At 36.0% G+C, this 27,140-nt stretch overlaps 1 protein-coding gene across 1 annotated transcript in view; it reads right to left on the reverse strand.

Annotated features, from left to right (window-relative positions):
* Positions 1-5,195: 5,195 nt before the first annotated feature.
* LOC101799433 (sodium channel protein type 5 subunit alpha-like) overlaps positions 5,196-27,140 on the reverse strand; it is a 45,950-nt gene continuing 24,005 nt past the window's right edge. Inside the window, exons 13-27 of the mRNA XM_021272133.4 lie at positions 25,240-25,478; positions 24,970-25,122; positions 23,411-23,764; positions 21,701-22,150; positions 20,767-20,886; positions 19,933-20,044; positions 18,752-18,906; positions 17,169-17,342; positions 15,750-15,887; positions 14,854-15,108; positions 14,261-14,314; positions 13,141-13,282; positions 10,613-10,713; positions 9,634-9,898; positions 5,196-8,254 (exon numbers count right to left, since the gene is read on the reverse strand). Of these exons, the coding sequence (XP_021127808.3) occupies positions 7,104-8,254; positions 9,634-9,898; positions 10,613-10,713; positions 13,141-13,282; positions 14,261-14,314; positions 14,854-15,108; positions 15,750-15,887; positions 17,169-17,342; positions 18,752-18,906; positions 19,933-20,044; positions 20,767-20,886; positions 21,701-22,150; positions 23,411-23,764; positions 24,970-25,122; positions 25,240-25,478 (3,863 nt within the window). The 3' untranslated portion in view covers positions 5,196-7,103. The remainder of the gene's footprint in view (positions 8,255-9,633; positions 9,899-10,612; positions 10,714-13,140; positions 13,283-14,260; positions 14,315-14,853; positions 15,109-15,749; positions 15,888-17,168; positions 17,343-18,751; positions 18,907-19,932; positions 20,045-20,766; positions 20,887-21,700; positions 22,151-23,410; positions 23,765-24,969; positions 25,123-25,239; positions 25,479-27,140) is intronic.

The raw sequence follows: 27,140 nt of genomic DNA on the forward strand, positions 1-27,140 counted from the left end.
AATAAGAGAAATGCCTTACAAGAAAGATGGAGTGGCATTTGATTATGTAGAAGCACAGAATCACAGAACGGTTTGGGTTGGCAGGGATCTCAAAGTCCATGCAGTCCCAACCCTCTGCCATGGGCAGGGACCCCTCCCACCTGCCAGGCTGCCCCCAGCCCCATCCAGACTGGCCTTGGGCACTTCTAGGGAAGAGAAAGGAACACTTCCACGTAGAGGAGCAGGTTTACTGAATCAACTTTAGAAAACCAACATGTCTTGTGAGGAAATGGCTTGTGAGTCCACAGACATTTATAGTACCTCTCTGCTTAAGTCTATGAAATATGGGCACTGTTTAAGCAGCGGCCACAAAGCTGGATTTGACCTGTGGCATTTCCCAGTACGAAGTGATGCACTGGACAGTGAGTGTGCTTTCTTGAGACATGAGTGGGATAGCGATGAGACACTTGGAAATGACAGCTTATGCCAGTCAAGCCCATTGTTTTGTTCTTTACTACATCTAGATGTAGTATTCAAATCTACTAATCACCATCACAAAACCAGGAAATGCAGAGTTAGATCTCACTTTACTTCTTATATATTATTCATGACATGCTATAAAACATTATGAAGTTAATTTATTTGCACTGCAATTAAAATACCTGCTTCTGTATACATAGACAAACATACAAAATTCATAACCTTAAATGAAGATGGTTGTTGTAATTGTCTCTGTAACCATTAAGGTGAGCAAATAGGTTCTAAAATTATTTTTTTTTCTTTCATAATTGACCTATCTTTAACAAACAGAAAAGCCTTGTTCTAGATGTTTGCTTGTTTATATTCTTGACTTTGGATAATTGTAGAAAGAAAAACAGCCATGCCAGGGTGCCAGAATCCTTTCATATATTCCATGTGTGTAGGGCATGGTGTTTAATACCAAATTTATTTATTTGAAGATATCTGATGCTATCCAGGATTTTTGACTTAGCAGAGTGATACAAAATATAATGAAATGACATTTCAAATGTAAGTTACATGTAGAAAAATATAGCAATTGTAACACATAGTTAAATCACAGTACCAAGGTGATGCCCATTACCACTCTGTAATATTATCACTGTGATGATGCTGGGCACTGGGAAGGAATAAATGTGTTGAAATCAGCTCAAGCCCATCACTTTCCTTCAAATTCTTTTGCTAGTTCTTACATTTTTATACCGTGTTGGGCTGAGACACATATACCTTTGTGTTGAGATAAAGTCAGCTTTCTTTGCAACAGCTGTTATCAGTGACACACTACATTATTCCCCAGTCTTTGTGGGCCCATTGCCTTTACCCATCTCCTTTGAGCCTTCTTCCATTATAGGGATTTCTTAGTTAGTCACACAGGAAGAAAATACCTTTGCCCTGGACTGAATATGGAGTAAATGTAGAAAATGGAGCGGGTGATATCAACTTAAGAATCAACAAGATTCTTTCTTGGAAGCCAAGTATATACATCTGTGTCACCATGAACATGATGAAACAATATGACATAAAGAAAAAAAAAAAAAAAAAAAAAAAAAAAAAACCAAAAAAAAACAGAGTTTTCATTAAAAAAAATAATAATAATAATAATTTGAGATGATTACAGCTGAAGAAGAACATCAGTTTAAGCATTTAAACACAAGCCAGTCTCAGGCTGGAACTCCAGGCTGTAAACTGATCAAAACAAAGAGTGCAAACATACTTATATAAAGAGTATTCTCAAATAAGTACCAACCGGTCATGTGTGCAGCAGAATTAACAAAACCTACCTTTCCCAATGTCTTTGTAGCTTGTTGGTGGGTTCCCAGGTGTATAAGAAAGTACAGATTCCACTGTTTTTACCCATGTTTGTACAATAATGTTCTCTCTTTCCTATATGGATTTTTTTGAGTGCCTGCCACCTGGATGATTGGCTGTTAAGGGATGAAGCCGCTACTTAGGCGACAGTAGGAGACCTTAACTTTTACTCATTATATTTGGTTCTCACAACCATAGTCTTTTAGTTACATAGACAAAACAATTTATAAAAGGAAGCTGAGAATATGATCAGTAAGATGGGCATAATGGACATAGGCACAAGTTTTATATTGAATGGGATGTCATTGAGCCTGAGAAATGAGCCCTACAAACATATAAGGAGGAACAGAATGCCATTTTATGAAGATGCTGTAGTGGGGTCCTGATGCTGCTATTTGGACTGAAATTTACTGATGTTCCATTGCAAAGAGGAAGAAATTTTCTCTAGATGTTGTCCAGAAGTGGGGGAAAGCAGCAGCTGGAAGTGCTTGGGGCAGTTTTTGTGTACAGACATTGAGGAATCTGTCCTCCTACACAGATCCTTGGTTCCAACAGTTGCAAGCTTCAGTAGCAGCAACAGCAAGAGAGATATCAAATGAAGAACAAAGGGATGACTTTCTATTATATTTGCCTAAGTATGTCTGTGTTATTACAGTAACTGATTCTTCCAGCCATAGCCACATTAAAAAAATAAAATAAAATAAAATAAAATAAAATAAAATAAATAGCATAGTGGTATGAAATTTTTACTCATAAACTCTTCAGAGAATGCTAAGACTGGTAGTATAGTAGGGCCACTACTAAAATTCTATCTCTGGTTTACTCTCTTAATTTCAAGAAAGATGTGACCATAAGAAAGCTAGGATAAAAGCTGATTTTTCTTGTGAGTACTTTAATAGATCTCTGGGGACAAATTCTACACAATGTTTGGACAGGAGAGTAGAGCACCTGTTGTGGTTAGTCTAACCTATTCTCTATGAATCCTCTAACCTTTGAATTCTCCTACTTAACGCCAATCCCCCTGGATCCTGAAGAGAAGAGGAAACTGCATTGCCCTCAATTTGCCCAAAACACTTGTAGTTCTGCATTAAAGTAATGACTATTATAAAAATCAGCTTGGCACACCTTGCCTTAGCTCCATGGAACCACGAAGCAGACAACTCCAACAGATTTGCCCAAACAGCTATATTTTCCTGAGGGGTTGCCAAAACATCTCTATTGTTCTTTCAAAAGTCCCTGCAGATCAATAAAACCACTTACTAAGTTGATGGCTTCACATATTTTCTTTGGAATTGGCAGAGCAAAGAGCCTAAACTTTTGCCACCATGTTCACCTCTGAAACCGCTCAATAGATGGGATTACTGAAGAAACTCTCAGAAAGAAATCTGTTGTAGGAGTTTCAGAAAACTCTTATTATTTTGGATCCCAGAGGTGGAAGAACAAGAAATCTCCTGTTAATCTTGCTGTCTTTAATTTGTCACCCTACCATAAACAGAATCTAGAACTGCATACCCCAGACCACACTGACTCGTATTGACTCAGATCCCTGTATGATATAAATGATATAAATGGTTGTTGAATCAGGAGGATGAGTCTTGTGTCCATAACATTAGTTTGAAAAACATGTGTCTACTGTCATGGATTCATAGAGCAATTCATTCAACCAACCAAAGTAAGATGCATCTGGAAAGACAGATAAAACTTTGAAGTTAGATCAGGTTGCTCAGAGACCTCTTTGGTCAATTTCTGATTTTCTCCAAGGAAAATCCTACAACACTTTGTGGTGGTTTTACCACAAAGTGATCTGTTCCAATGGTTATCCACCCACAATGTGGATTTTTTTTCCAACATCTAACCAGATCTTTCCTTGTTGTAACTTGTGCCTCTTGACTGTGTACCCCTGAAAGACTCTTACTTCTCTATAAATACCCATTGGGTAGCTGAAGTCAGAACTAAGACCTATCATTTCACCTCTTCTTAGGGCTAAACAAACCAATCTTTCAGCTTTTCTTCAAAAGCCACATGCTTCACCATCTTGGTGGTCCTCCACTGGACTTACTCCAATATGTCTCTTACGTTGACAAACCCTCCGAAAGTACTTCAGCTGCATTAATTTGTACTAGACGTGGAATTTGATTTCTAATAATTTATGACTAGTTCTTGGTAGCAGAGCAATGTAAAGTTATGTTTCAGTTTGTCAAATGAGATAAACTGAGGGAGTACATGCCTGTCTAAAGAAAAACTTCAGATATTGTATTGCTAGATTGAGAATCAGGAAGTAATTTTCCTTCTGTTAAAAGTAAGAGATAACAAATAAAACTAACCCCTGGAGGATCCACTGGTGCAAGAGGACAGATATGTTCAGGAGGCAGTAGATGACAATGATCAAGATCTGTCAACCTGTCATGCAAAAAACAGAACACAGTCAGCAAACAAACACCGACCAAAAATCGTGGCTGACTTGAGAGCCCAGGGAAAAGAAAAAAAATAATAATTAATAATTATCCAAGTTACTTACAATTAATTTAATGCTTCCATGATGAAGTGTACAAATTTGGTGTACAAATTTGTCATCTGTTTCACTTGACTGGCCATATTCTAAAGTGTAGTAAATGCTGCCATCTAATGGTAACTCGTTGAACAAAAGCTGACAGCTCATTGCAGCTCACACCAAACAGAATAGTTTTGCCTCAAAAGCATCACTATGCATTGCCTGCACCGCCTTCACAAAAGCAATCTGTGCTGGACAGGAGCTTGCTCCAAGCACACCGACCAAGTCCCTCTGCATCATACTGCCCAGTGCTCTTGATGCTGAGTACAAATTCATGAGCCGTCTCTGACAATTTTTTTTTTTCTGAATGTAAACTCTTCTGAAAGTCATAAAGGTAGTTCAAACCATACTGTATCTAAACCCACTAACTCTTAGATTTGACATGCCTTTATCTGTCCTACAAATAGCTTAGATTTGACTATCTGTCATATTTTAATAGTGTTTAGTACAGGAAATGACAGCAAAAATTGAGTAATTACCTTATTGCTCCTGCTATAGCTGTCCTAAGACTGCTAAATCTCTTCTGATTCCCTATAACAAGTAAAACATTTGCAGTTATCTTGTCCTAATATGTAGCTATTTTTGGAAAGTTATACTACTGTGGTTCTACCCACTAAAACAGATTGTGCGTTGTAATAAACTAAAACTGAAGGGTAAGATACCTCTTACAAACCAGACAGAATTACATATGCATATGAACTTTTTATTAAATAACCGAAAGTAGTTCTACTTCATTACTAGTTCTGAGACAACTAGATCAGTTCACCTATCAAACTGAACTGAAAAAAAAAAAAAAAAGTAATTATTAATATATGCTCATACATAAGTGTGTTGTGTGTTGGTTTTTTTCACAGCCAATGAAATAAATGTTTTTGCTGACTTTAAAAAAAAAATATTGTCTTTTAAGAATTCTGTGATGTTTTTTGCAGATTACTAAGTAATACTTTCCATGATGTTTGGATGAAGTATAATGATGAAATTTTATGTACAGTAATTCTTAAGATTTTGTTGAAACAATACATCTTGCACAAAATCCTTTGATTTTTGCAACCATTATTATCACAATCACATTATTATCACAAGTTCTCCTACACTGAATTATAGAATCATAGAAAAATTAAGGTTGGAAAAGACCTTCAAGATCATCCACTCCAACCATCCCCCTACCGCCAATGTCACCCACTAAACCATGTCCCTAAGCACCATGTCCAACCTTTCCTTGAACACCCCTAGGGACGATGTCTACCATGATTCCCAATATCTTTTCTGCAAACATCACTTCCAGCCATCTACTAGTACACGAAATTCCTCCTCTCCAGGTATAGGTCTCGGCATTTGCTTTTGTTGAACTGCACAATGTTCCTGTCAGCTCATTTCTCCAGCCTGTTATACTGAGATTATTTAATTTCCATAGTGATTAAAATTTATTAATGCTGAAGAGTCACTGCAAAACACATGAATTGCTTAACATGCTTTAAAGCTCTCTCTTAAGTACAAGAAGATGTCATAAATGGGCTTCTAACATTTTACTGTTATTATATAAGATGCATGTACAAGAAGGCAGGTATCATCAGTCTTGCGTGATACATATTTGACCTTTCACAAAATGGAGAAGTTCCAAAAAATGATTTCCCTCAGGGCAGCCCTTTGGGTGTTCTGAGCAATAGAATCATCAGAGCCATCAGAGCTAATTTTTTATCCCTACTTTTCATCTTTTCATGAAGGAGAAAATGGTTTTCCCCAGAGCTTCCTTAAAAAGGTCTGTCTACTAAGTAGGGTCTGACATGCAGTGCTTATAATCATTCCATTTGAAGGATCTCATTAAGTAAAGTTTACCTAACTTCGGGATTTTATGAATAGGCTTTTCAAAGTCTTTGATATGGTCTCTCACCACATTCTTCTCTCTAAATTGGAGAGGTATGGATCTGAAGAATGGACTGTTAGAATAGATAAAGAATTGGTTGGCTGGTCACAACCAAAGGGTTTTGGTCAATGGTTCTATATCTGGGTGGACGCCAGTCACAAGTGGTGTCCCTCAGGGGTCAGTCTTGGGACCAAGCTCTTCAACATCTTTATCAATGACAATGGAATACAAGGAACAAGTTACATATAACTTTCAAGCATAGTTACCTGAGGATGATTTCCTAAATCTGTTTAGGTGCACATGTAAAGATAACTCAAAAATTCATAAGCGTAAATGAATACTCCCAAAGGAATTAGGAGAAAGATGGTCTCAGGCAACCTAAAAATTAGTGGCTTTTTAAGTATCCTTTATTTAAGTATCCTAAGTGAGCTCCTTCACAGAAAATGTAGTAATTATTTCATTTTCCCACAATAACCAATTTTTCATACCAGACTTTATCTCTGAAGAGACATTGTTCTACAGCCTTGTGTGCCTATTAATCATCTTAAAATGACAACTGATCTTGTGAGATTTCTCCCATAATAACAGAAATATGAAGTAATACAAAAATTACAGAAGTAAAAATTAACACACCAATTCCAGTAGCTGAGGGAAAAAAAAAAATCCATGGTTTGATTTTCTTCTAATATTTATGACATAGTTGTGCAAATTCTACTTATTTGAAGGAGCATTTGCAAAACTGAATAATCAGAATACCTAAAGGATACTATAACTACTGTAAATTAAAGATATTTTCTTCATCCAATTACTAGAATTTGAAGATTTTCTCCATTTCAAAATAATTCTCATTGGTTTAGTAAAAATGCTGCAGCCTGGGCTAAACTATGTGTCTACATTATCACTATCTGTTCCAGCAATACCGTCATAAAATAAAGGGAGAGCTATGGAAGATGTAGTTTGTGATTTGTCTATCTTCCTACCATAATTTCCATTAAGCCTTGATGGAATAAGACCTTCCTTCTCATGTGTCTCTTCTTCAAAGACACCACTGTTACGATGTTTATGATGGCGTAAGAAAGATTTGCGTTTCAAAGATCGCTGCAACAAATGCCTCCTGAAGGCCCTTTGAATAACAAGAGCTGACACCTCCTCTTGTTTTCTTTTAAGTGTTGTAGTAATTGGCTTGTAGGAAACTTTTGATGGATTGGCAGCCATAAATTTTTCTTCCATCTGTAATTCCAGACTATCCAAATCCCCAGATTCTCCTAAGACCCTTTTAGTGAAAGCAAGCAAGATATCCAAGCAGTGGATCTTATCTCCACTCACTATAGGGAGGTCCATTGATATGAGCTGAATTGTATTTGGCTTTGGAACGCGTAAAGGTTCTGCCAGTGCATCTGCAAAGTCTGAAAGAGCAGAATATTCAATAAACTGTGTTGCCTGAGGATCGAATTTTGCCCAGGTTTCATAAAACATATCAAAGTCATCCTCACAAAGTGGATCTGCACTTTCTTCAGTGGCGACACTGAAGTTCTCTAAAATGACAGCTATGTACATATTTACAACAATGAGAAATGATATAATGACATAGCTTACAAAAAATGTGATACCAACGACCTTATTTCTGCAACTATTGCTGTCTTTATCTGTCATATTTAAGTTGGGAGCGCATGATGCAGGTTCTTTTATCAGAGGACTCAAAAGTCCATCCCAGCCAGCTGATGTTATAACTTGGAAGAGACAAAGTATGCTACTTTCAAAAGTTTGAAAGTTGAAAAGGTTATCAATCCCATCTTCCCAGCCAAGACAGGCAAAGTTTGTCATGCCCACAATAGCATAAATGAACATAACCAGGAAAAGCAAAAGACCAATGTTGAACAGAGCAGGAAGAGACATCAATAACGCAAAAAGAAGAGTTCGAATTCCTCTAGCTTTTCGAATCAATCTCAGGATTCGTCCAATTCGTGCCAAACGAAAAATTCTCAGAAGCGTGGGAGAGAAGAAACTTGAAAAGCCTTCAGCAAGTCCAATAGCTTTGAAAAGAAAAAGAAACCAAAATGTTGTCAAGACACATCAATGAAATTCCATACTTATGTTCATTTTTTTATATTCTGTGCTTCAGGTGTTGAAAGCAATCAACATTATCACTGATCATATTATATCACTTTCCATAGAAACATTATCATTAATACTGCAATTGCTTATGAAAGAGCTTAGGAAAAGCAAATCAAATTGTAATATCCTTACATATCTTTACAAAGGTACTGAGCTTATGTATAGTATGGAAACTGCATCCTTCCAGATTTCTGTAATTCAGTGCATGAAGTTACGCATTGCTGAAGTACTTTTAAAAAATCCTTTTTAATCCATTCAGTTCCTGCCCTGGGGCTCATCTCCTAGCTGTTGGCCCAGGCCACATGCTAAACATTAAGACTTTCATTAATGCTTTGTATTTGAATGAGATCAGAGAAGATCAAAAAGAAAATAAAGGAAAATTGTCTTCACTATTAGTCTTCCATCACACCTCATTCTGTGACCCTACTATCACCTTCAGTAACACAGAGGTAATGTATGATTACAAATAGAAGACCTAAGAATCTGCATTCTTCTGGATTTCATGTGATAGCAAAGGGGTATTGTGATTAGGGAAAAGCAAAGAACTCTTTCCTGTCCTCTTCTTTATTCTATGATAAAACCTAATTCTGGCAGACCAAACAGACCAAATAAACTCCACAAGAAACTTAATATTTGACTCTTCTGAAAAAGTGACAAACACATGATTTTATTTAAAAAAACAAACAACATCAACAAAAACTAAGCAAATTCTAATGAGATTTTCCAGTCACAAACAGACCCCTAGACTTATAATGGTGCTGAGCAACTCAACTTTCCTGATCTTTCTTTATCAGCCCTTGCAACCTGGCTTCTTAAAATAAAGTCCTGGAAAAGGAGATACAAGTTTCCATTTTGCATCCAAATGTATTTTTAACCTGGATTTACTTTTACTGTGAAATGACAGTTAATGTGGTTACTTGCAAATCAAAAGTATAAAAACATTATGAAGAGCACTACTTACATATAATAACTTAGAAAAGATATCACTGCATTAAATTGCTATTCTGTATATTGCTTAATAAAACTCGTACTTTTTAAAGGAAGGAAGAGTGAGAGGAAGGATAGAGAAAGGAAAGGAGAAGAAAGATGAAAGGAAACTATCAATTTATCTTTTAATATATATCTGGAAAAATATAATGGAAAACAACATATACAATTTTAGAAGTAACAACTTAGAATATGGTTTGAAAAAGTACACTGGATCTGGAATTTTTTTGTCAGATATATGTAAGTGGTAACTTCATACTGAAATTTTGTTTAGTACTGGTAAGACAAATTATTAGCAGATGATACTTACTGGCTAGTGAGAGGATCACAACAACTAAATCAAATATGTTCCAGCCACTGGTGAAGAAATAATGTCGCAAGGCTAGTATTTTTATGACACATTCCCCAGTAAATACTGCCACAAAAAAATAGTTGATATTTTTAAGAACGCTCCTGACGGCTTCGTTGTCATTTTCTGCCATCATGACAACCATATTTAGACAGATGAGAGTCACGACACTAATGTCAAATGCTTTGTGTGATACTATATCAAAGAGACATCCTTGGAACACATTCTGTGGAGAGAGAGAATTGATTAATGCTACTTCTAAGACCCAGTCAACAATCAAATGAGTTTTGCTTAGAAAGGGAATTTAAGAGAATATAAGTTTAATAATAAGGTACCAGAAGCATTTTTAGGAGTTTTCTTTAGACTTTCAAGGAAAACACTCAGTACTTGGCCAAATATTTTCAGGTACTACATTTCTTTAGAAAAAAATAATTAGCAGGAAAACAGTCAGAGTACTTTGTGATTGCTCTTTTTATAGAAATACTTATTGAAGCAGACATTTTACTGTAAGCAATTCAAATTAAAAACTCATAAGCAAGAAAAACAATGAATAGTTAACATATGAACTCAGGACTGGAATTAAAGTAAAAAACTTGAGGAACTAAAGAGTAAGATGATTTAAAAGTAAATAATGAGTAGAATGTACTACTCCTTACTTATTCTCCTGTAATAATCCCATCTAGTTGCAGAAGCAATATCATGCAATGTAAGTAACCAAGATTATGGTAACCAAATACTTTTAATATTAAACTTTTATAAAAGTTTAATCTGTAAGGAAGATTAGAAAGTTTTATCTGTAAGGAAGATTATGGAATATCTATATGGAATGAGGATAATGATCATCTCTAACTCATAAGTTTATTTCCAGATGCCTGGTTGCTTCGATTAATTATGGTCACCATCTATATTTGATACCACATTCCATTTAGGGTGGCCTCACCAGTGGTCTTGGGATGGGTTTTTGAGGTTTCTTGGATCCAAGTTTTTTTAGGGCATTATAGTACTTTTTCTGTTCCTCAGTTAAAAATAGATCTTTTCCACCTAAGTAAAGGGAAAAATTACTGTTGTTCAGTAGACATTTAAACAGTCAACTAAATAAATACCAGCAAGTTTATCTACATATAAAAAAGTGAATTACAGCTGTTCTAAATGGAATTTAAGACAACACAGAAAAAAAAAAAATGTTTCTTCAGTATTCCCCATCTTCTTTGAAAAGGTGTACTGAAAAAAAATGATCAAGGTTTGATTGTGAAAATCTAGTCCACTCAGTATTCCTGACTCAGATTCCTCAACTGTAAGAGACTTTCTGTTGTTTTTATAAATCTATTTCATATTTTAACAATGACGTAAGACTCATCAATAGTTAAAATACTTTTCATTTATATTTTTGGGAAAGGTAGGAAAAAAGCATATGGCTGGGCTAGAAAGTCAATGGAGGATTATGAGTAACTACTCAGGGACCAAGTTCTATGGGATTTTCTTTATTATGAATTTCTGGTACTTTTCCTAGTACCATCTATACCATCTGTACTACCTACCAATCATGTTGAACCAAGTATCCAGGAGAAGCCATCATAAAATCATTGAATGATTATCTTTTTATAAAACAAACCTGTAACAATTTTTTGTAGGGCATGTGCACTTCTGATCACTCCAGCAAAATCTCTGAAAATTCAATTTAAATTCATAGAACCATGAAACCATAGGATGGATTGGGTTGTCAGGGCCCTCAAAGCCCACCCAGTGCCACCCCCAGCCATGGGCAGGGCCCCTTTCCAGCAGCCCAGGCTGCCCCCAGCCCCATCCAGCCTGGCCTTGGGCACTGCCAGGGATGGGGCAGCCACAGCTCCTCTGGGCAGCCCGGTGGTGAGGGCCTCACCACCCTCACAGCGAAGAATTTCTTCCTAATATTTAATCTAAATCTACTGTCTTTTATTTTGAAGCCATTCCCCCTTGTCCTACCACTACACCCGCTGACCACGAGTCCCTCCCCAGCTCCCTTTAAGCCCTGGCAGGCTGCTGTGAGGTCTCCTCGGAGCCTTCTCCTTTCCAGGCTGAACAACCCCAACTCCCTCAGCCTGGCTACACAGCAGAGGTGCTCCAGCCTCTGAGCATCCTTGTGGCCTCATCTGGATTCACTCCTGTGCTGGGGCTCCAGAGCTGAACACAGCATTCAAGGGGGGTTTCATGAGATCAGAGTAGAGGTGGAGAATCACCTTAAGTGATTCTGGCTCCAGTGATAAGTGATAAGTGATAAGGCTCCAGAGAATCACATTAAGTGATTCTGGTGCAGAGAGCAGAAAAATTTCTTGTGTGCCTTATTTATTTATTTTCTTCATATATCTACCTAAGGCAGTACTTCTTTCACATTTTGTGTGTAAGTCAGCCTATGGAAATAACTAAATTGATCCTATGGAGATTCTGTTTTCCAAACGTGCACCCTGAACTTGTAAACTTCCCGTCAGTATGCTTCTGTGGTGTATTTTTAATGAGCAATGCTTAGTGGTTTTAAGACTTCCAAGTGGATTAATTGACTCAAGGCCCTTAATATTCTGGGCATATTCTGTCCCTAAATGAATCAGGGACTGATTAACTTCAATTGAAGAGGACTCAGTCGACATATTTATCGATAATAAATAAGGCTCCAGATGCTTTGTATTATCTTCTGGCACAAAGAAGCTGAAGTGTACCTGGGAAGGCTGACTGTTTCTTTTCTCTGGCTGTGTTTTCCATTCCGAGATTTTTACTTCAATTTCTTAATGAATAAAAATAATAGGTAATCTAAGAACTATGAGGAGAGCAAGCAATCAGTGTTTCATGGGCTTTAACAAAGGGTTAGCTGTCTTCTTTCTAGGGCCATGGCACGGATCTCACCACAGATTTTTTTAAAAACTCAGTAAATTAATCTGTAGAGGACTTTATTGAAGAACAGATTTTTAAAACGTAGCTACTTTAGAAGAAGTTCTGATTAAGAAGACCTTTTCAAGTTTCTTTACCAGGAAAGCACTGGCTATTTCTCCCATTAGCAATCATGGGTTTTGACTATCCTTACCACATTTGTTAGGTGTTTCCTCTCAGCAAAAAGAGTTATTCTGTTCTCCAAAATTAATCCTCAAAGAAGAAGAAAAGAATTCCAGTCTGCTGTAGCAAAGTCTATATAACACTTTTTTTGACTTCTCTAAAACTATCTACTCCCTTCTCCCCATCCTTCCACTTAGAACAGAAGGACCTATCATGTAAACAGGATTTACAGGTAAATTACTAAATGAAGGAAAAGCACCAAACAATGCCTAAGCATGACCTAGCAACAAGAATCCTATTTTGAAAACCTGAAACACAAGACTAAATTTTATTTTAAATTTCTCCAGTCAAATAGTTATCTGAAAACATTAGATATCTAGATGTCAAACAAGCATACAGTTAATCAAATCAGGATTAGAAGAGACCCTAAATTAGTTCATACAGTACTTATCTTTTTCCTTTGTTTATTAAAATTGCTGATAACCACTCCAATGAAAAGGTTCAACATGAAGAAAGATCCAAAAATAATAAAAATCACAAAAAAAAAGTACATGGGTAAGAATGCTTCAAAGCTTGGCTGCTCATCTATCTGTTAAAAAAAAAAAAAAAAATCCAAACAGAAAAACATTATTACAAAAACTGGATAGTAACAGCTTTGTCATTTCCAAAATTTATAACAAACAACATTTTTATTGTATGGATCAATAGATTATTTATGCATATTTAAAACTTTATTTACATGTACAAGTAGAACAATTGTCTTTTCTGTCTTTTGGCTGTATGTAAAGATAATTACAAATGAAGACGCATAAATCTTGCTCTAGCAAAAATTCTTACTCTTAAATAATAGATGATTAGTTCCAATCAGAAGGAATACTCTGAATGCCTAGATGAGAAAAACAACTCAGGCTAAAACAAGTCAGTGAATTGTCATCCTCCTGAATGCTATCCCAGACAAGAAGCACTTTTAAAATACCAGCTCACTATGAACAGCCCTACAAGGAATGATCTTACTTTTAATTAGCAGCTACTTCACAGTTAGTGTTTGCATGAATAATGAAAAGGCAATTAAATTAAACATGTAAAAAGTTAAATCATATTGTACTAGTGAGAGTGAGAAACAGCACACAGAAATGGGGAAGAAATAGTAAGAATATCAAACAAAGGGAAGAAACCTCTAGGAATACTTGCTAAACATGCATGCTGTTTTAATGCTACTGTATACATTTAAAAGAAAGAAAATTTGCTTCAGAGGACTAATGCTTCCAAGGCCTTCTCAATTCTATTTCCAGAAAAAGACTTGTATAAAACTTGCAATATCTTGCCCTTGCATTCTTGATAAAGTAGGCAGGCTTTTGTGTGGCATCATTATTTTGACCAATTTTCTTTCATCTAAGTTTCAGGCATTTGGTATTCTCAGGATTATTTTTTAATTACATAGCTTGAAGCATTCATCTGCATGCATTTCTGACTTGATAATGCAAACAAAGCTGAAAAAAGTGAATTGTATGTATAAAAAGGTAAAGAAGGGAAGGAAAAATAAGTTAATTTCATTTTAGTGACGTACCTCACGTGAATCCACTGCTGCATACATAATGTCCATCCAACCTTTAAAAGTTGCCTAAAAACAGTTGCATAATTAATTTATGCATTCTGCAGAATTCTAGAAGACTGTGGAGGATGTAGGGCAAAGAACTTAATCTATACAGGACATGAGGATAACAACCATTTTAAAAAGTGCTTCTGTCTCCTTTGTTGTGGTACTGGGAAGATCAGTAACTTAGCATCCATACTCTTCATGACTTACATAATAACAGACAATATAAACAGCACCATCGTGCTCCTTCTCTCTTACCCAACATGGGACTAATTTTTAATCTAAAGAAAATGAGACTAATTTAAAATCAATATCAATCAGACTGTTTCAGGCTTAGTGTGCTTATCAAAATTAAAACGAAATCAAAAAGCCATGAAACAGTGTGCTTGATTTTAACACAAAGATGCACACACTACAGTGTTGAAATGTGTATGAAAAATATTTATTTAAGCTAAAAAAAATCCCCAGTTTCAGTGAGATAAACAGAAGTGCAGTAGCATTCTGTGGTTGGGCTGCTCTTTCCTTCAAGAAATTGAAACTGAGCATGCTCTTAGAGAACTTACCACTTCAAGAAGAGCCAAGTATCCCATTCCAACGTGATCAAAGTTTACAGCATTATTCACCCATGTTCCGTTACTGTTTTCACAATCAGTTTTGTTTTTAATTTCACTGATATTTCCTGTCTTCAGTGTGCATTTCCAAAACTTTTTTCCGAGTAGTTTTACTCCTACAATGTTAAACAGGATCCAGAAGACAACACAGACGAGTAAAACGTTCAGGATTGAGGGGATAGCTCCCAAGAGTGCATTCACAACAACCTTAAATAAATAAAACGGATGAAAAGAATGACTTTTTCACATTCAATAGAACATATTCTCAAACAAACAAATAACAACAACAACAACAAAAATTATTTTTTCTCCCCTATCTATTGCAGATTCTCACCCATATAAAAACTAGCAGATGACAATTAAAGCCAGCCTGCAGCCCAACATCAAGCTTGTCTTAGTATGTAATTCTGTGGTTTCTATCTTGTCATTCTGAGGAAGTAAAACAGACATCAGCCAGAATTATCCTTGAGTAAATCAAATACATAAAAAACGACAAGTGTGTGGTAGCTATGGACTCTAAAAAGCAAGTATAGGAGAACAATCTGCATATACTACAACATGATAAATAATCTTTGTTTATCTTGGAGGAGTTTTGTAAGCTTGCCCTCCAGATCAAAATGAACCTCATGCAATAACCACTGTAGAAGCGTTTCATTGCTATCATTATGAGAAAGTTCCAAGCCTTTTATCATGGCCTTGTATAATATTCACTAGAAATACATAATACAACAGAAACACAGATCAACTGCTCCAACCTAGAACAAGTTGCTCGGGTCATGACCAGTCAAGTTCTTATTTTTTCCAAAGCAGCTATTACAAAACATACACACTGCTCCCAAGATCCTTACCTTTATCCCTTCAAATCTTGACAAAGCTCGAAGAGGCCTCAGCGCTCTCAGTGTCCTGAGAGATTTCAGGGCACTCCCATGGGAACAAAGTAATTTGTCTTGGGAAACAGATTTTAGTCCCCAGGAAACAAATGAAAGCTGTGTTAATTGAATTGAAATTGAGATTATTGACTGGCATAAAATTAAAAAGTTATTTTATTTGTGTCAGTAGACAATTGCAGACCTACTGTCATAGCATCCTTGACCAATAATTCAAATGCAAAAAATATACACTTAAAGCTATTATGATGGAATTTTACCTCATTCTTTTCTGACATTTTTCAAATAATGTCATTCTTTCATTCCAATTAATTATTTTTTTCCAAAATCAGTTCATATAATACTTCAAAATTCCAATACAACAACGAAATTGGTAACTATTGGTAACTATGTCATACACTAAGAAGGCTAGAAAGAATTATTTAGATAAATTATTCTCATTTTCTTTACAATTATTCTCAGAAGCGTATCCAGTAATTCCCCATTTTGACTATAACTTAAGATAGTATTTTAGAAAAAAATATTTTTAAAAAGACATCCAGTCTTGATTTTAGATCTTCATAAGACAGAAAATGAACTGAAAAATTCTTTCAACAATTAGGGTCGTGTGTCCGTTCCGTCCCCCCCCCCAGTTCATAATTTGTCTCTTCCTTCCTATTAATGTTTTTTTATCCGATTGTCTAGCCATTTGACATTTTCACGTTTTCCCCTGTTTTGGTCAGCATTGTAATGAAAATTGCAGATCTTTATTTGCTAGAGTAATTGCTTTATATTCTTTTTTAAATAGTCATAGTATTGATTTTTCTGATGAAATTTCTTAGTATTCACAACTTTCAATGCTAAATATTCAGAGAGCTTATCAAACAGCTACTTTGATGTCCTTGGAAGTCAATTATTTAGAATTCCTTATTTTAAACTATTTAATTTCAGTATCTTCCAGTTGTATTGTTGACAAAAAAAATACTTTGTTCTTATATGGCAAGAATGCATTGTTTAAATTTGTTGGGATTCAGAATAAGTATGTTTCAAAATGCTGGAGCTGCCAGTACCTTCACATTTTTCTATCATATCTAATTAACTTCCTTTAATTTCATTTCTGATGGCTAATTACACTCTTGCTATACGCTGAAAAGGTGTGTACCAATATGGTCCTCAACAACAGTAACTTGATAAATGTGGGATTTTTTGTTTTGTTTTAAGAAACTTCTAATTACTACGTACAATTTCCATTTAAATTTGTCCTACAGTCACTTTTGATTGCAGTTCTTTTCAGTTTTGGAATCTGTATTTTACGTGTGTTTAATCATACTCCAATTTCACATGTAGTTGTTAAGACAGAAAATATCAAAATTCAAATTATAAGACGAGTACAATACTTACACATACAATGATGAAGTCGAGCAAACACCAGCTATTTGTGAAATAGCTGTACAAACCATAAGCTATCCATTTCAGAAGCATCTCCATAAAAAAGATATAAGTAAATATTTTATCAGCATACTCTAGAATCATTTTAATTGTTTTTCTCTTTTCGAGGTTAATATCTTCAAATGCCTGGAATTTCAGAAATTTTCAGTTTAAAACTGTTCAGTATTTTCATGGTAAATTATTTTTATATTGCACAAGAACATACAGTTTGGTTTATTATAAGCATTTTATGTTAAAATATTGGCAAAACCTACTTAGTTTTATACTTAGAAGTAAAAACTGAAATTGTAAAATAACTACATTCTCATTTTCAAGTGGGTTGAAAATCATATACTTTGCCTTATTTATGTTTTACCCTTCTTTAAAATGGCATCTGATGAGTATCCAGTGTGGCTTCTTCCTACAGTGGTCATTCAATTTTACTATGACTAGGAGAAAAATCTACAGAGCAACTGTCACTGTGTCCACAGGACTGGTAACTTGACTGTAGGTAATTGAGAACTCTCAGCATTGATGTACTTTATCCTGTTTACTATTTTCTACTTTTTTTTTCTGAGCAAGTTTGATAATTAACGTCATTAGTTTCACTCTTTCACCTCGGCTACCTTCATCTCCATCCATTAGTCAAACTACCTGCTCATTAAAAGTGATGCTCTTTAAAACTTCTCATTGCTAACTTTTTCCTTTCTCTCAGCACTTACCATGTACTTTTCTATGCATTCTTTCCATGACCACCATCTTACTTAATTTACTTCCAAACCCCAGACATACCTGAAGGTATGATATCTCTTTATTCTAGCTAGGTCAGGAAATTTCATATCAAGAAACAACTTTATAAATTAGCAGAAAGTGGGCAAGTCCCCTTTTGCAAGAAGACATCAGGATTTAGGAATATTAAAGTTCTCAACACCACAAGAAGTCTTTGATTAAAATAAATAATTATTGTTTTGTTATTTTGCATCTCAATACCAAATGTTTTTGTATTCAACTTAGGTCCTGCAGTACATTAAATAATAACTCACTTTCCTGTCTCACTTCAGTAGGCCGCTTTCAGTAAACTTAGTGAATATGTTTTCAAATCAAATAAAAATTACCTTATTCTTCATTAGGCACAGACATAATCATATTAGCAATTAAACATTAGGCCAGCTTTTCAGTTTACTGTCATCTTCACTTTTAAATTCTGATCATCTTAATGTCTGGGTGATTTTGAACCCAATGTTTTATTGAGCGGTTAGTCTGCTTTACAACTTTGGAGGTAAACCATTTTTTAAGCTTTCATAAGTAATTTCAGCGCCTGGTCTAGCCTCCCGGTTAAGCACAGAAGTAGCTCCATAAAGAACTGTGAAAGAGAATATGATTCTATACATTTACGTATATTAGAGAAATGCAGGAGAACCTTGTAACTACAAAACCATACATTTATTATACTCTCATCTAGAATAGAAGAAGAAATAAATGAAATAAAATTATAGGATTCCTTTCCTTTACTGACAACCATTCATTCAAAGTTTGAGAAATTAAATTAAATTTACCAGTGCTGCACTGCTCAATATTATCATAAAAATGATAAAATTTTCAAACCAGCTATGTTTGACAATTTTGTAGCAGGTTTTTCTAAATTTCCACCAAGTGCTGCCTGGAAACTTAGTAATATCCACTGCACAACATGGAGAACATTCGACACAACCTGAAAAGAAAAAGAACAGTATATTGGTTTCATGGAAAATATGGAGCCACAGAAAGTGTAGGACAATGAATGTTTATTGTTGCTGAAAAGTTCTAAAGCCAAAGAAAAGACAGAATTTGTAGAGAACAGTAATCTCTTTTAATAGAACATCTCATACATGGAAAAAGTAGAGAAGCTTTTGTGCAGACAAGCCCCTCTGCAAGGGTTTCATCTAAAATGTTATCAATTCTACATAAAAAAATGCTTATTTTATTCTCTGCATTTATTCTTTTTGATTTGAAAAAAAGATATTATCTCACTAGTGGTTTAGTAAATTATTATTTTTACTGATTATTTCACTTGATTGCATTACAGAGGTGTTACAACTACATCGTTCACTATTTTACTCTAAAAACACCCTTCTTCATTCATCTCTAAAGTCAACAGGATTGAAACATCAGAGTCAATGCAGTCTCTGGAGCAGTCCAGGCAATCAGATGTAGGTGTCCACCCTGGGATGAGCTGTACAATCTTCTGAATTCCAGTAGTTATACTGGAATATTCACCCACTGTACTGGGAGCTCAGACAAACCCAGTTGACGTGCCACTTCAGATACCAGGTACCAAGATAAATATCCTGGGTGACCTCCAGCTACCCCTTTGGAGGTGTTTAAATGCCCTTACATACAAATACCTACAGTCTGGTGTCTCAATATAAGACTGGATCACACTCCAAAGATGGCATTTTGTCATCAACACACAGGTGTTTAGATTTTTTTTAGGCCATTTGGGATATCCTACAGTTCCTGTGTCATTTCTGCCATCCCCATGCAGTTGCTGTGGGTACTCTCAGACGTTTCACATGGTACTAAATGCCTGTGTTCAGGCATCCCAGTGCTGCCTCAGTTGTGTGCTGGCATCAGGTACATTTATTTGAGTTTGTATGTGTACAAAGTGTCTCAGGCAAACAGTATCTCTCAATTTGGAAATTTCCAAATAGATACCTTTGTTCATTTGGTGTCACTGTGATAAATAAAATATTCTTACTTTCTGCAAAACAGGGCTTAGGCAGGTGTGATTTGTGAGGCTGGTAAAAAACGTCCGTAAGAGCAACTGGATCCACAGTGCTGGCTTCAGAATAGCTACCAACATCAAATCTCTGCACAGAAGAAAGGCACAGAAGAGAATTTATCTGTTTTCCCTTAATAAAGTCACCATATTCTAAATAAATGAAACTCCCCTCTGATCCAAATAAAGAATATATATATACATATATATATATATATATGTATATATATGTATATATATGTATGTATGTATATGTATATATATGTATATACATATATATATGTATATACATATATACATATATATACATATATATATATATATACAGAAGTGATCCAATGTTACTGAACTTCCATTTAATTTTCTGGAAGCACGCCATGACCTTTTTTTATGTGGAACTGAACTTCACTGCATTTGAATAAGCTAAAGGTTTTGCACCAGAGCTATGTTTTTTTTTGAGAACCATTTCTAGAGAATAAATTTTTGCATCCAAGAATGACAGCAAACAATTATCCATAAAACTGAACAGTACATATCAGTTGAGTTTAAAGAAAATGTGTTCCTTGTTTAATTTCTGTTCCACTGTTTTGTAGAAAATAATACAGTAAGTTACACTGGTAGCCACAGCCGTTCATGAGACACAAACCCCCATGTTTTAAACTAGTATTACCTCTAGAGAGATGTACCATCTTCTGTATGAATTATACTTGTTACTGTTTGGAAACTACTTGTCCTGTCATCTCTGAATAAGAGAACCACTGTGAGAACTTTCATCTCTAGCATATTCCATAAGGTGAGAAAAGTTATGAATACCTCATTTTGTCCTTTCTTTTGGTGCGTTTCTGAAAAGCGACTTAGAGTTTCTGAAGTCCCAGAAATCTGGCTGAAGCTGCTTGAACTCTGGCACTGCTCCCTACGTTTTAATCTGTCTCCCTGAGTGAAATAATGCAAAACAATTGATGTTCTATCTTTTTCTTCATGAGAGTTATTCTGAAAGTTAAATTTTTTAACAGAATCTAAAGCATCCACAAAACTTAGCATGTCTGTCTTATTATAGAGAATTAAATGATATCCTTTAAGGGCACATAAAATAAGACTTTCTTCCTCAATTCCAAACACTTTGGTGCTGTGGTTATCCTGTGGACATGTATCATTTCTCAAGGTATACATTTATCCCACTGGTGGATTCCTGCAGCCAACATACTAAGTTCTGATGAACCAGCTCAGCCTCAGCCAGTCTCTGGTTCCATGCAGAATTCCTAAGTGATTCCTATCAGATCTCAGTCCTTTTGCCAAAACAAAATCCATGCAATAGATATCTCATAACATAATACATAATCCAACTCAAAACATATTTCAAATGGCCACTGATGATTCTAAGGTGATCAGCAATTTCTGCTTCTTTGAGAATTTGTTCAGAGATATCCACTGACAATACCTCCTCTTGCAACCAAAAGCCTAGGAAATGCATTCCACTATTCCAGCTAGACACTGACCATACAACAATCCAACCAAAACCAGCATCCGTTTTTGACATTTTGGCCTTGGCATAACGTTAGGTAACTGCATTTTGAGCCCAAATACCTGTTCTCATAGATTTAAAGCATGTCAGTTTCACAGTCATACCACAACAGACGTTCATAAAATGCAATTATTAACAAACTAATCTAGTTACAGCATAGTTATCTTCAAGACTGAATTTGCAGGTGAAAGTTACAATAAATTTTCAAACATTAGCATTTCTTACCCGTTTTCTGTATTCCATTTCTGTGTACACACTCTGATTATCACAACCTTCATCGGTGTAAGTCTCTGCTACTGCAATGGGAACACAGGTACTACGATAAGTTGAAAATTCCTCATACTTCCTTGTTACTGAAGAACTCTCTTCAGTATTGTAATACCCAGTGTCAAAAAAACTGTTGTCTATATCCTTTGTGACATCTGTCATGGCATAGCTATTTTCTTCTAGGTCTTTGGTAGAAGTTTTCACCAAATAATTCTTTTTGGCTGTTCTGAGTTTTCCTTTCTTTATTTTGCCACATTTATCCAAAATTCGCTGTTTCACAGACTGCAGGCCCTTGTAAATCCGTGCAATGGCAATCTGACATTTAGACTGTTTTTCAGCTTCCTCTTGTCCCGTTGAGGAGTCGGTACTGAACGAACTCAGCAGCAAGGCAATAAATAGGTTGAGCACCTTAAAGTATATAAAGTAAGTTGAAGACACTGCTGCTTCTAACAGAGAAAAATAGCATTTCAGCAAACCTTCCTTAGATTAAAAATCTCACTCTCTCTTTCATCTACCACTGCTATTATTTACTATTATAATAGGAAATTAATTGTATATGTTATGGCTTCTTCTGGAAGGAAAGACAGGAGAAAAAGGAAGGAAGCATGTGTGTGGAGTATATACAATATATTTTCATATGTTCTGATATCCATAATGTACAAGGAAGTAGACTGATTGAAAAACAGTGGGCAAAAATAAATTTTAATAGTAACGTAATCAAAAGAGATCTGCTATAGACCGATAAACCAAGTATAAGATTTGTTCCTCCAATTATTAACTGACTGCTCATGGTAATAGAGTATTTTACCAAAGCATCTACTTGGGGGTGAGGGGGAACATACTAAAATGCTGGATTTTCCAGAAAGTTTGAGATTCTTGTGAAGAAAGATAAGGGGAAAAAATGTGATTACTACAGGCAAAAGTAAATGTAATATTTTCAAACAATGTTAAGTTGTTGAACAAGGCTGTGCTTTGCAGAAAAACATTCTGAGGTAAGAAAAACAAAAAGATTTCATCAGTGAGACTTTTAAAAACAGGACTAAGGCATCACTCATCCTTTACTGGAGTATAGAAACAGATTAGGCATTTTCCTGAGGACTTACCCCAGTCTTTTATGAAATTTTATTGCATTGTCTAACAAATCCTGTACTTAATGTGTTTGATATATTTGCAGCTATTATAAACAAAATCCAACAATGCTTCTTAAAGACAGAAGATTGTGAAAAATTGAGAGAAAAGTATTTGTGCAAGATAGGCAGGCAGGAAGAATAAACTAGCGCACAACATATGTTAGAATGAGTATAAATCACTCAGAGTAGAAAACCTGGGTACTGTAGGCTTTTTATACTGTAAGGATAAATTGGTAAGCATTAAAAGCAATTTGATTAGTTGATCCCAGCAACACAACAGATGAAGAAAGCAAATTATCACCAAATTATTGAAAGTGCTGCAATTCCATACTTTGGTAGAATTAATTATTTTGCGTATTTTAATTATTGGCTACCTCTTGTGTGAGAAAGACACACACACACAAAAATAAAATGTTAACTAACATCCAGAAAATAGAATAATGTGAATACTCTTTGAATTATGATTGTCTCAGGGACAAAAAGATGCCAATGTAACTGAATTCATTCAGTAAAAACTGAAAAATAGCTTGAAACTCACCACTAAGTTTCCTATCACCAGGACTAGCAGGAAAATGGGAAGACACAGATGTTCTCCAGCCACTTCCATACATTCCCACATGGTTTCAATCCATTCTCCACATAATATTCGGAATATGACCAGGAATGAATGACAAAAATCCTTCATATGCCAGCGTAAATTTTTGTTTATGCTTATTTTTGTGAAGTTAGTCTCATAACATTTTCCCAAAACCTGCTTTCCTACTACAGCAAAAATAAATACGGTAATAATCAAAACCAGAGTGAGGTTACCCAGAGCACCAACTGAGTTTAGAATTATTTTCATAAGAGTATTTAAGGCTGGCCAAATCTTTGCCAGTTTGAAGATCCTGAGCTGCAAGTAAAACACAAGGGAAGAATGAGTAGCAGAACACTACACAGATAACACACCACACACACGCACACAAAAAATATCCTGCATTTATCATGCTGTCTTTACTTCAGTAAAGACCATATCCAATAAGACCATCATAATTTGTCCCCCAAATAAAGGTTTTTATCTGTTTTAATCCAAAAGTACTGTGCTTAAGTTCAAACGGTTAATACTGCTGAGGATGGAGAACTGCTCAGGCAAGCTTTCAAATTGTTAATGCTATGTTAAATAACAGCATGTGTAAGTTCATTTGTATTACTCACAGTACTACACCTATCAGAAGTAATAATCAGATAGCTAACTTGGACGAGGTTTATGAAATGACTGCATTTTGGACTACATCAAGCACGTATAATCAAATCACAGTAGAAAGAAGTTTTTCTATGTTTCACACAACAGACTTGGAAAAATGGATGGGATATATACTATGTATCCTCATGATTAAAAGGGACTTTTTAAGTCAAATTAGAATTCTGAGATGTTAAACTCAGTCACAATACAAAAGACGAAACAGAATTCAACTGACTTTCCAGGTGTGATGTCTCTGAAAAGCTAGGAAGAATATTAAAAATAATTAGTAAATTTAGTATATGTAATTCTGAATACACTGCAAGGGTATAGGAAAAAGTGACATTATGTATAGATATCTGAGAGAGAGTCCTTTTACCCAAGAAGGTGGGTAAAGGTGGGTTTCCCTTTCCTTAAGGAAAGCCAGCTATTTCCTTTCCTTAAGGAAAGCCAGCTATTTTACAATTCTCAACCCAAAAGGAAAAGTTATGTAGGTAAGGAACCATTGCTATCTTTAAAGCTCATGAAAACGGATAATACATTTTCCTGATTGAAGATCTGAAATGTATTTGATCAGTGCCATTGTACAGACCAAACAGAACACTGATGAACTTCCCACAAAGTCAAATCTCTAAGGGGGAGCACTGTGCCAGAGAATTTGTTATATCCAATGTACACACTATAATAAACATATTAAATATATTTTTTAATGTTCATTTAATATTAATTCTAATCTAACATCCATGTTGGCTTACTATTCACTTACAAAGAGATTTAACAGATTCACCAGTAAAATAATTTGAGGGTATTTCACTGTAATGTTTTTACAAATCTATACAACATGGGCATTTTTAAAAAGAGAATAAAGAAATGATTACCAGCCTGAAAAATGACAGATTTGCACTAAAACTTATTAAGCCAACCATAACAACTACACTATCAAAAATATTCCATTTTTGCTGAAAGTAGTAGTAAGGATCTAGAGCGATGATTTTCAAGACCATTTCTGCTGCAAAAATCAGGGTGAAGACCTGGGAAGAGGAAGAAGAAATTCACTATAAAGTCACAGAAAAAATACATCTTACGAGGCTGACCCAGTCAGTCTGGGACAATACCTCCATATTCACTCTACAGTAGTATTAACTTACCTTGTCACTTGTATAAATCATGTCTTTGAAAGTGGGTGTCATGTCGGGGTGCTCAAGAGCCATGAAACAGGTATTCACTACAATGCAAATCATGATTATGAGATCAACGAATGGATCCAAAATTACAAATTTCACCTTCTCTTTGACTAATCTCCAGAATGGGCTACAATTCCATATTAGATACTTTTGAGCAAAACGTTTACAAATTAAAGGGAATTTCAGCTTTGACTCCTGCAATTCTAAATGAAAAAAAAAAAAAAAAAAGAAAAAAAAAAGGAAAGTGACATTAGTAATACTAATTGGAATTTCATTGTATGAAGAAAAAGACAAACAATCATAGAAAAGATTGAGAAAAAAAATATCAAACTCGTGAGCACGATAGAAAAAAAATATTTCATTCATTCTACACAAACTAGTCACAGGCCATTTAAAGATCATCATCAACAAATATTGTAATTACAGAAACAGGTGATATTACCCATCTCTTCATATGTTTATTACCCAGACTATCTTTTCTGTCAGTTGTACCTGCACAGTCACAGATGCAGTAAGCATTGAAAAAAAATCCAGAATAAAATGAAGAAAGTTTTCTCCCGTATCTTAGTCCAACACCCTGCTCATCTATGAGGTCAAAGTCTGACTGTCTTCATGGTGAAAGCTTGTCCTTACAAATAGCTTGAAGCTCTTTTCTTTCAAAGTATGTCACAGAATCACAGAATTTCTAGGTTGGAAGAGACCTCAAGATCATCGAGTCCAACCTCTGACCTAACACTAACAGTCTTCCACTAAACCATATCCCTAAGCTCTACATCTAAACGTCTTTCAAAGACCTCCAGGGATGGTGACTCCACCACTTCCCTGGGCAGCCTGTTCCAGTGTCTAACAACCCTTTCAGTAAAGAAGTTCTTCCTAACATCCAACCTAAAACACCCCTGGCGCAATTTAAGCCCATTCCCCCTCGTCCTGTCACCAGGCACGTGGGAGAACAGGCCAACCCCCACCTCACTACAGCCTCCTTTAAGGTATCTGTAGAGAGCGATAAGGTCGCCCCTGAGCCTCCTTTTGTCCAGGCTGAACAATCCCAGCTCCCTCAGCCGCTCCTGGTAGGACTTGTTCTCCAGACCCTTCACCAGATTCATCGCCCTTCTCTGGACCCGCTCAAGCACCTCGATGTCCTTCTTGTAGCAAGGGGCCCAAAACTGAACACAGGACTCGAGGTGCGGCCTCACCAGAGCCAAGTACAGGGGGATGATCACTTCCCTAGCCCTGCTGGCTACACTGCTTCTTACGCAAGCCAGGATGCTGTTGGCCTTCTTGGCCACCTGAGCACACTGCTGGCTCATATTCAGCTGACTATCAACCATCACTCCCAGGTCCTTCTCCGCCTGGCAGCTTTCCAACCACTCATCTCCCAGCCTGTAGCTCTGCTTGGGGTTATTGCGCCCCAGGTGCAGGACCCGGCACTTGGCCTTGTTGAACTTCATGCAGTTGACCTCATCCCATTGGTGCAGCCTATCCAGATCCTCCTGCAGAGCCTTCCTACCCTCGAGCAGATCGACACACGCACCTAACTTGGTGTCATCTGCAAACTTACTGAGGGTGCACTCAATGCCCTCGTCCAGATCATCGATGAAGACATTAAAGAGGACCAGCCCCAGCACTGAGCCCTGGGGAACGCCACTAGTGACTGGCCTCCAACTAGATTTAACTCCATTCACCACGACTCTTTGGGCCCAGCTATCCAGCCAGTTTCTAACCCAACGAAGCATGATGTCTGTTGTGTCTTGTCTTCCTACTGTGCACCACTGTGAAAAGCCCACCTCTATCTTCCTGGAAACATTGTCCCATATATGGGAAAAGTGATATTCAAAACCCTCAAAACTTTCTCACCTCCAGGCTGA

This window comes from Anas platyrhynchos, chromosome 2, assembly GCF_047663525.1.
Source record: "Anas platyrhynchos isolate ZD024472 breed Pekin duck chromosome 2, IASCAAS_PekinDuck_T2T, whole genome shotgun sequence".
NCBI classification, from domain to species: Eukaryota; Metazoa; Chordata; class Aves; order Anseriformes; family Anatidae; genus Anas; species Anas platyrhynchos.